Raw genomic sequence first — 11,041 nt, forward strand, 5'->3', positions numbered from 1 at the left:
TAACAGCATGTCAATTGTGAGTATTTGTTTCTTGTTTGTTTTTTATCACTGTAAAGTGAATATTTTTAGGGTTTGAACTGTTGCTAAGAAAAGAACAAGCATTTCAAGATGCTTTGGTAAACAGAAATGTGCATTTTTAAGTCTAAATCTTATAGGCAAAAAAACTAATTGATTAATCAAAAGCATAAACGGCAGATTTGGTTATTGGTGTTAAGGTTAATAATAAACCTTGGTTGCGGCTTTTATTCATATTCATGTCACACCTCCAGCATCTTTCAATGCTGTAAGCCCTCAAAAAAGTCTATTCCCCTAAATTGTATTTGGCCAGATAAAACCTAGGTTATTAAACCAGAACTTGTCTGCATAGATGAATACAACTAGAGGTAAATCAGAAAACGTGTGTGTCTATGTGCGCATGTGTGTGCGCGTGAGATTTCAGTAAACTCATCCTTTTATTGGCTTTAAAGTGAGTTGCAACAAACAACAACAAGACTGAAGAAGGGAGACTGAAAAATATAAGACTTTTCATGACATGAAAATATATTTTCTTAAAAACAACCAATTCTGTTTACATAGTATAGGAAATATTCCCCCTGGACCTTTTAAGATCATTCATTTGATGACCATTCAATATGAATGGTCACTTATGGTTTCTCAAGCATCATGGAAATAAAACAAAGCTGTATTTCCAAAACAGTTCCAGTCAGAAGTTACAAAAGTCACAGGAGACCAAAAACAAATAAATGAAGATTGAGAACAGACAGGAAGCCTATTCCCATTACCGAATGGTGACTTTGTTGGTACAAAAAGAAAAAGATTGTGTCTTAATATTGTTAAAAAAAAAAAAAAAAAAAAAAAAAAGCTACAGCTAATGCAACTTATATTTCTAAGCTGATGTTTTGGTTTTGTGGTGTTTCTTTAAATTACCACAGAGAAAATCCTGATAGCAGACACAACTCATTAATTGCAGTTCCAATCATGTTTGGGCAGGACCACCGATCTGAATCCACAACAATAATCAAAGAGCAAAGTCTTCTTTACCTTTTCACACCTGCTCTTTGGGGTTTGTTAAAAGGTAAAACATTACAAGTCACAAAGAAATGTAGAAGACAAGTCAAACTGAATGAAAGTGTGTGCACCAAAAAAGTAAAAACACATTCATTCAAAAAGAATTTCCGGAACACATTAAACATCAGAGAAACACGATAACAGTGATCCCAATTTAGGAAGTAACCAAAGAAACATCAGCAGCAACAGTAGAACAGGAAGGAGTCAGGGCAGGCGTAACCGTGGTGACAGCAGCAGAAGCTCCGTTAGATGTCAGTGTGGTAACAGAGGGCTCGGAGGGGCGAGCAGGAACTGATTTTGTGATTTTCATGGGAACAAAGATGTTAGAAGAACAGTGCTCGCTCAGGTACTCGCCGCCTTTCTCCTCGTACTCCTGTCTGCTGATCCATCCCTCTGCTGCTCCTCCCTCTCCACCAGGTGGATGCTGCAAGGCCCAGGCTCTCGCCCCGTACCAGGCGTCCAGGGCCGGCTGCGACGCCATTGTCACCTGTGACGGAGTGAGTCAGAGTTCAGATGTAGTAACAGGATTTAGTCTGGAGTATTGGGACAGTAAAGCCTAGTTAACTGGTTTCCCTATTTTTGTGATGCAAGCTGTGTCAGTACATGTGTTTTCACATAAAATGACAATATCTATCTTTATTGGTCAACATCTAAAGCGTGTGAAGTAGGAATGTGTAATGCTAAATAGAGTTGTAAAAATAAACCTTGTACCTTGAAGTGTGACTGGAAGGGCCTCATAGCCAGCAGCTCTCGCTCCACTCTCTCCTTCATACCGGGGTACTGCATGTTCCCTCCTGTCAGAAACACATTGCTCACCAGCGCCTCCTGCTGCTCTGGTGTGTACCTGTATGTGGTACAGAAGATGTAAGAAAGACATAAATACCAATGTATCAATGTAAATAGTACAACTATTAACTAACTATTAGTTCTGAACAAGAATGTTTTGAGCAAAGATAAAAGACAATGCGTGTAATCCATTTGTATGCTTGCATGATTTCTTATTACCTGGCAAGGACATACTGTAACGTCTCCATCAGCCCCATCTGGTCCTCTCCGGTTGGCGAGGGCTGGAACAGGATCTCTGGACACCGCAGACGCTCCGTCCCTACAAACAACTGGTGGTACTCCGCCATGTTGAACACGGGCTGAAGACGAGACAAACGTTCATTTTCACCAACGCTAATGCCTCGTACCAAATGTATCATCTTATTAGCAAAGTTTGCTAGTTTCCTCACTGTTCTGGCACCTAAACATAATACGGCCCAAAAAGTTTTTATAACACATTCTCCAAAACACTAAACTGGCAGATAATTGCCTGCACAGCAATAATGAGGATCTAAATATCTGTTCGGGGAATCTCCAGTGTCTGTGCCACTACCTGAACCACATTAGCAGGTTTTTCTGGCAGCGTGTCCTCAGGGAAGTCAGGATCCATCAGCACCGCTCCATCTCCCTCGTCCATCGGCTGCTCCAGCTCAGACACCTGGCAGAGAGCAACAGAACAGCCTCAGGCTTCATGTCAGCGGCAGCACATCCACTGCAGTGAGGCCCCGCAGCACATTCATGGCTAGAACATGTAGACCGTATTAATAATTGTTGCTTTGAATGTGACCTCAGCTCAGTGGTTCCTAAGTAGATCATTTGCTCTCATTACGTTTGTGGAGAATACAATGTCCACTTTGGTTCCTCAAAGGCCTTTTTAACAGCAGCCATTTTGACACGTCATCACAGGTTAAACTCAGGTCTGATCAATAACACTAATTATGGTCATATCCTATTTAGTGTGTCACAGCCATTCCAGTGAACCAGCATGCACAATAATAAGGCCCTAGTCCACATAAATGCAACAGGGCCATAAGCAATGTTAATGTAAGCAATGACTGCTGTGAAAAGGCCTAGTACATTACATTACATTACATTACATTACAGTACATTACATTACATTACATTACATTACAGAGTCATTTAGCAGAGGCTTTTCTCCAAAGCGACTTACAGTCAGTAGTATGTTACATATCATTCACCCATTCACACACTGATGACAGGCTACCATCAAGGTGCCACCATCAGACTCTAACTAACATTCATCATCAGTCCACACCGATGGCCTTCAGGAGCAACTTGGGGTTAAGTGTCTTGCCCAAGGACACATCGACTGCCGAAGCCGGGTATCGAACCACCGACCCTCTGATTGGAGAACTACCTTGCTACCTTACGCCACAGCCGCCCTAGTACTGTTGGCAACTGAAGCATTAGCATACCTAACTTATCGCCAAGTCCATACATATAAAACACTGCTTATATAAACAATGCGATACACCCCAGTTATTCCAGCAAATGTTAGAGTTTATTTGATTCTAAAAATCCAATACGTTTTAACTATATAGATGTTTGTCAAACACACCTTAAAATGTGGAGAAGGTACTTACAAGATAACAACAAATCAAGATTTCCTGATTCTGTTCCTCTCTGATTTGGTGGAGTAACACCCACCTCAGTCTTTCCCTCCGCTCCGTCGCTATGCAACAGTTTCTGTCTGCCCTGCTCCACAGCCAGATGCAGCTTGTTGATGTACGACTGCAGCTCCTCGGCCGAGTCCATGTTTAGCTCCACCAGGCTCTTATGGAACTGATCCAACAGGCCGTCCTCCAGCAGTTCCTGCACACAAACAAAATCTTTGATCGCTGGGCTGCACAAAACAGCTGTGTTTAATAATCAAGCAGTATTTAGTTAGAGCTTATTTCAGATGTTTTATGGTTATCGTTGTAGTGAACACAATCATTCCTTAGCCGGACAAGTAGCCTTTTTGTAGTTTGTCTATTTGTAATCAAAAAGTCTTCCCTACTGTATGTTAAGTCTCATGCATATTAATGGGATCTGGAAAAAACTAAAAGGCTTCAGAATAAACAGCAAAAGATGCATAGGCGCCTTGCCTGTACTGCCAGAAGTCTGTCCAGCCTCTCTTGGTCCTGCAGCAGCTTCTCCTCCCGGCGACGGGCGTTGATCTCCTGAAGCCGTCGAAGCTGCTGAGCTCGTCTCTCCTGCCTCTCCTCCACACTCACAGAGCCGCCCGGCACCTTACACGAGAAGGGAAGCTGCATACGGTGAACCTCCCGCTCATAAAACTCTGGGCTGCGCCACTTTTCAAGCTCTGTGGAGAACACAAAAAAGAAGGAAAGGAAATTAAGTAAAACAGAGAGGAAGAAAAGGGTTTGTATGCAGCTCCATGTTGTCTCGTAGTTCCAACTGCACCCCCACCGGCCAAAAGGATCAAATTCATGTCAGTGTGGAGTTTATTAATGTTACTTAAGATACATTTCTTCAGCAATTCAACACTTAAACAGATTTGTGAACTTTCTGGGAGAAGCTCTAAGTGTGTCAACCTATGTGTATGTTCTCCCTGACACGGTGTACCTTCATGGTAATCCACAGCAGTGTAACTGTGTTCATGCAGCAGTTCCTCCACGCGGCTCAGTGTGACGGCGGCGAGGTGACCTGGGTATTTCAGCTGGAGGAGGCGCTGCAGGTAGGATGCTGCCTGACTCCCAGCCACGTTCACACGCTTACAGTTCACCGCATCGAACCTTGAATCAAAACAACATCAAAGTTAGATTCTACAGAACAAACTTAAGAGTCTTAAACAGCGAAACAAAGCCTTTCTAAGAGATCAACTTTGAAAGAGCGAATCCAACACAGAAGCTTTTTTTTTGTGAATCCTCACCTGCCGTTGATGACTGGCAGGATGTGAGAGCAGTGGTATCCTGAGGACAGAACGAGGCCGGTGTGTGGTGGCTGGAGGTTCCTTTGAGTGTTATTGTGGTAGAAACTGTACAGACTGTCAACGCCGTAGGAGACGTGCGGAACGCGGTAGCACTCAAACAGCAACTCTGACATCATCTGCCGACAGTGCAGCGGGTTGCAGGGCGCCTCTGTCAGCACAATGGGATGTTCCACACCGCCCTAGAGGAGCACGGAGAAAGGCATGCTGGGTGATAAACTGGATGTCATGATGAGATAGTTTGACCTTGATATAAAACAGAGAGGGCTCAATATTACCGGCCAGCATTACTGAGTGATGACTGAGTGATGAGTGATGAGTGAGTGAGTGATGAGTGAGTGAGTGATGAGTGAGTGATGAGTGAGTGAGTGATGAGTGAGTGAGTGATGACTGAGTGAGAGAGTGAGTGAGTTAGTGAGTGAGTGAGTAGTGAGTGAGTGATGAGTGAGTGAGTGAGTGAGTGAGTGAGTGAGTGAGTGATGAGTGAGTGAGTAGTGAGTGAGTGAGTGATGAGTGAGTGAGTAATGAGTGAGTGAGTGAGTGATGAGTGAGTGAGAGTGAGTGAGAGTGAGTGATGTGATGAGAGAGTGAGAGAGTGATGAGTGAGTGAGTGAGAGAGTGAGAGAGTGATGAGTGAGTGAGTAATGAGTGAGTGAGTGAGAGAGTGAGTGATGAGTGAGTGAGTGAGTGAGTGAGAGAGTGAGCAGCCCGTTCTACCTCTGAGCCGATGCCCAGGTGAGTGAACACGTGGTCCAGCATCAGCTCCTGGATCTCGAAGTTGACCACCACGTTCCGGTCGAACTGGCTCTTGAGGAGCCACCGCAGCGGCTCCAGGTTCGGGATGTCGTTCCCGATCTGCGTGTCGCTGCGGGCCGCGCCTCTGCTGCGGGCCGCCAGAGACCTGAAGAGCAGCCGGGGAGCGTCCAGACCCGGACCCGGACCCGGACCCGGACCCGGGGCCGCCCAGCCGGCCCGGGTCTGGAAGGACCCGTTATCGATCACCAGAGGGGCCGGCGGGGGCCCCGGCACCGGGCGGGGACCTCACACGTCGGGTCGGGGGAGGTTCTACAGTCCTGAAAGGAGAAGATCTGGTACACCGGCTCCTTTTTGGCAGCCATTTTGGAAGTGCGTCACTGCAAAATACAGCCGACGGGGAACTCGGGCCGCAGACTTTTGGTTCCTAATCGTTTTAAAACAGTTGTGTCAACTTACACTTACTTAAGGAGTCGCTGCAGAAAGACAACAGACGTTACAATGAAATGCATTTTAATGGTCCTTTATTAAAGGTATTTTCAATAATTGTAGAATTATAATTCTCATCCATTGCATGTATGATCTAGTGCCAGCTAATGAGCATTCAGGAAAGAGCAGACAATGTTTTACTGCACATGTGAGGTTGCACCCCAATGACATGACGCAGGACGTCTCCTTCACTAGTAAAGGACTAATACAGGATTACCTTACCTTACCTTACCTTACCTTATCTTATCTTATCTTCAGCTCTCCTTTAGCACAATACATGTGCATTTTGAATATGTCCACATTTTACCACCAGGGGTCGTGCTCCACTCCATGTTAGAGACACTGATTTATTTAGTATTATTATATTCCTTTATTTAGGGAAAGAGCCTGATCACTATTATAGTCAGACTCTATATAAACATCAGAAATAATCAAAATATTGTTTAAAATTTAAAACTGCTTTGTAGAAAATTGCAATTGTAACTTACCTCTTAAATCTTACATAATCGTTGTCAGATGATGTCATGATGCAGCCATAAAAATAGTCAAACGTTTTTCTACAGAGCCATTGTTTTATCCGTAAGCAAACTGAAAGAGATGTTTCAAGTCTCACTGCCATTTTCTTCGAGTCACTCATCCCCTCAAATCAGGGGTCAACTGAATAAATAGGATGGGAATGGATGAGTCCATTTTGAAGCTACATCTCAATCATGTGAACAGACATTTCCCCTCAGGCCCTGAGGTCCCTGATTCCTTTCTGTCTGCCATCCTGTTACTCTGAGCTGACCGAGTGAAGCCTCAGCTGGTGATGTGGGACACCTGCACATTTAAGCTACTGTACAACCCAGCCTGCTTCAGTTCATAACAGTCAGTCAATGCACATGTTCATGTTGGAGATCTCCACTCTGATTTTGATTATCCTAAATTGCATGAATGCATTTCAAAATGCTCAAATAGATAAAGAATAGCTTTTGATGTGTATTACAGTAGTCAGTTAATTAACAAATGTACAAGGAAAAATACTCCTGGTAAATTAATGCCATAGATAAATCTGATGTATGTATTAAAAGGCTCCCCCACGTTGTTGATTAGAAGTGGAAGCATCAGCTTTTGCAGATAATCTTTTGTTTTTTACTAAATATTTTCCTTTTTTCACATTACGGCAATTTTAATCCTTCGCATGCACCATTTTGGTGAATCAATAACCAATCACCTTATTTTTTAAACTAGAATATTAAGTGATATAATCTGGCCAGGGCCGATCTTGATAGCAAACTGAAATACAATATCTAAATGAGGATTTCATACAAACATGCATAGGCTGACTGTATTATAAACCTCTTCAATGCAGCACGATTAATCTGCAAATATATCTTTAGAGAAGGAGGGTTCTACCCCACAGAACTTTTAGATTCTAATAAAAAAAAAAAATTATTCAGTCATTTATTGTCTAGAGTTATGCGTAAGACACACTATTTCCATTTGATGTAATCATCCAGCGATAAACAATGAATATCTTCTGCTATATTGTAATGCATTTTGGGATTATGGCAAATTGTCCTACACATTTGGATACATTTGATTTCTGATGTTCAGATTAAAACATTTTTATTTAATTTATAAATTCTCTATAATATTGCCATTGTTTTACCTTGAGGCTTTCATGGCCAAAAGAATATGAAATTGAACAATGCACAAAGTGTGTTTTCTATGTGGATTTATTTCCTGGATAGCACAGATATTTTGGAGCAAAGGGTGAAAAGGATGATTGAAGGAAAGTGTGTGTGTGTGTGTGTGTGTGTGTGTGTGTGTGTGTGTGTGTGTGTGTGTGTGTGTGTGTGTGTGTGTGTGTGTGTGTGTGTGTGTGTGTGTGTGTGTGTGTGTGTGTGTGTGTGTGTGTGTGGGAGATGGGTGTTACTGTATGATGCTTGATGGTGTGTCAATGCAGCACGAGCACAGTTCACTGCTCAGGCACAAAGCTCTAAGTGACTGCCGTCCCCCTCCTCCTGATGCTAATAAGCAGATCTGGGTCAGCTCACCCTCTCAAACACACACACACACACACACACACACACACACACACACACACACACACACACACACACACGGTCACACTGGTAAGACACACACACATGCACACTATCTGCACATCCCCACCCACACAAACATGCTCATACGGTCACAAACTCAAATACAAATACACCCCCATCTATTTCCTCTCCTCCCCAACACACACCCACACACACACACACACACACACACACACACACTGATGTCCATTTATCCCAGGAGGCAAGACGTGACATTGTGTCGCTGTCTGTGCACGATGCTTGCAGCTCTCTGCTTGTTGTGCTTGTCATCCAGGCAGCGGTGATGATGCGCAGGGGAACTAATAGGCTACAAGCACTCTGGGACTGCCACGCGTGATGCCAGGCAGCCTCCATTTTGTGGAGGAATGAACAGACTGTTATTTCCCACCGACGGGGAGGGGAAGGAGGGGGAATTTACATGTTTAGTGTTCATGAATAATGAATTATTTGATAATGTAATTTCTTATTCTTAGTTTTGCTATATGGGCATATATATTTGGTATATTGGTATATAATGGAACAGTCATGTGTTTTCCTCTCAGTTAAGCATCGACTAAAGGGATTAAAACAGCAACACCTCAAATACAAGATCCCTTAAGGAACATATTGAGGGGTTTCACCTCCCACACAAATGTTTTGTGGAAAAAGGAAAAGACTGTGACTTCTCAGTGACTTCAAACTGTTTAAAACATCTGACAGTGATGGTTATGTGTGTGATTATGAATCACAGCATTCTGGAACCATTTCCATTCGTTGTCATGACAACACGGAATTTTCTTTTGGTACATTCCGGAATTAGAAGACAGTTGTTGTGGGACATTATGATGCAACTGTAGGATTATGAATTTCAATTTAAATTCCACTTATTGGAATCACAATATTTAAATTGGCAATTCTTAAGATTTCAGTTTTGACTGATTTAGAATTTCTATTAGAGTGAAGTTCGGAGTCATGGAATGTGTAAGAAATTCCAAACTAAGAGGCAATTTTTTAGAGTAATGTGCATAGTTATGTGTGTTTACAATAGTGAGAAACTGTATGACAGCATTCTTTCTGGCATTTTTTCATAGACTATCACCATTGTGGTACCTCCTTCATTAATAGAAGTGTGTGTGTGTGTGTGTGTGTGTGTGTGTGTGTGTGTGTGTGTGTGTGTGTGTGTGTGTGTGTGTGTGTGTGTGTGTGTGTGTGTGTGTGTGTGTGTGTGTGTGTGTGTGTGTGTGTGTGTGTGTGAGAGAGAGAGAAGAGAGTGAAGGAATGACGGAGGGAGGAGGAGAGGCCAGTTTATGTAACAATCCTGACTCTGAGCAATTCTGAAATATCAGAGCCACACTGCGGACAAAAACCCTGCAACCTCCGTGACTCTCCTCTACACCCTGCACACACACACACACACACACACACACACACACACTCACACACACACACACACTCACACACTCACACACAACACACACACACACACTAACACACAGACACGCACACTCAAACATTCTTCCTCTTTGAGACACGTACACAGTACACAGTTCCACTTTCTCTCTCTCTCTCTCTCTCTCTCTCTCTCACTCACACACACACACACACACACACACACACACACACACACACACACACACACACACACACACACACACACACACAGACAGACAGACAGACACATACACACATCGTCTGTCACTACCACTCTCTTCAGACTCTGGCTCTGTAAACCCAGCAGATCTTTTTTGGCCACAGAGTGATTAATGTGTTTGTGCACCTGTCACTTTTCATGCATTCATGTACGTGTGTGAAAGTGTGTGTGTGTTTAATGTTAGCAATCTATGTCTTGTTTAGTGGATAAGTTAAATATGTCTGCAGAGTATTAATTAATCCAGTAATGTGATTAGATTGATCAGATCTCTAGTCAGGTTGGTGGGAGATATATTAAGAATTGACCCAAAACATCAATTTGATCTTGTCTTTACAAAAAGAGTGGATTAAACTGCATCCATCTTCTCGAGCCTATCAGGTGTTAGCATGCATGGTTAACTAGCTAACAGTGGCCATGCATTACCTTCAAAGACAAAGACAATATCATTCATTAATTACGTAATTAATAAAAATTTAAAAAAAGCACTATTTAAGACTAGAAAATAAACCGTGTTGGTGCTAGTATATTAGAGTAATTATAGCATGTCTTAATGTTGCTTATGTGGTTTGGGGAAGTTGACACTCTTTTGACAAACAAATCAGTTAATAATTTTCTCGTGTGAAGGTCAAGTTGAGGCTTCTGTTTGAAAATCTGAACATTTAAAGCACTAATCTAACCTCTTGTCCTGGTGGAAGAGAAGAGTCTCTGTGTACATACATGACACCTGGTCAAACATAGTCACAGCTGATGGACAATGTTTCCTGGTGTTGATATTATATAATAATTAACAGATATTTCCCGTAATTTTGTATTATTTTTGCATAATAGTTTTTTCACCACTCCTCCAACTAATTGTATTTAATACTAAACAACCACAAGTGGTACATATATGGGACATAAAAATAGTTTTGATGAAGCACATTAATGATCAAGTGTCCCGATAAGTCATGACAGTGAGCCAGCATGCAGATATCAGGACTCTGACACTGGAGCAGCTAAATGGAATTCAACCATCAATACATTTATCATTGAGGCTCAAATCTGCCAAATAAAAATGTGTGCTGTGAAAAAAGGCTTATTTTGTAGGCAGGCATTTTAAAACAAGTTCAGCTGACATGTGAGTCCTGTCACTGCAGAATGCTGTTCTATTTAACCTAAGGGGGGCTCAGTGTTCAGAGCACTGGCTTGACATTTTCTACATTTTTTGCAAGCAGATTATTCTCAGAACATCAT

General features: G+C 42.4%; 1 protein-coding gene across 1 annotated transcript; it reads right to left on the reverse strand.

The window, feature by feature from the left end:
- Nucleotides 1-431: 431 nt before the first annotated feature.
- On the reverse strand, nucleotides 432-6,361 carry actr5 (actin related protein 5). Its single transcript, XM_054609435.1, is given in 11 exon segments — nucleotides 432-1,555; nucleotides 1,780-1,912; nucleotides 2,074-2,213; nucleotides 2,447-2,551; nucleotides 3,562-3,726; nucleotides 4,002-4,219; nucleotides 4,483-4,652; nucleotides 4,790-5,028; nucleotides 5,564-5,871; nucleotides 5,874-6,026; nucleotides 6,326-6,361. Coding segments are annotated over 10 exon segments (1,902 nt in total). The 5' UTR covers nucleotides 5,965-6,026; nucleotides 6,326-6,361; the 3' UTR covers nucleotides 432-1,222.
- Between the last annotated feature and the right edge of the window lie 4,680 nt (nucleotides 6,362-11,041).

Source organism: Anoplopoma fimbria, chromosome 12 (assembly GCF_027596085.1).
Source record: "Anoplopoma fimbria isolate UVic2021 breed Golden Eagle Sablefish chromosome 12, Afim_UVic_2022, whole genome shotgun sequence".
In the NCBI taxonomy this organism is placed as follows: Eukaryota; Metazoa; Chordata; class Actinopteri; order Perciformes; family Anoplopomatidae; genus Anoplopoma; species Anoplopoma fimbria.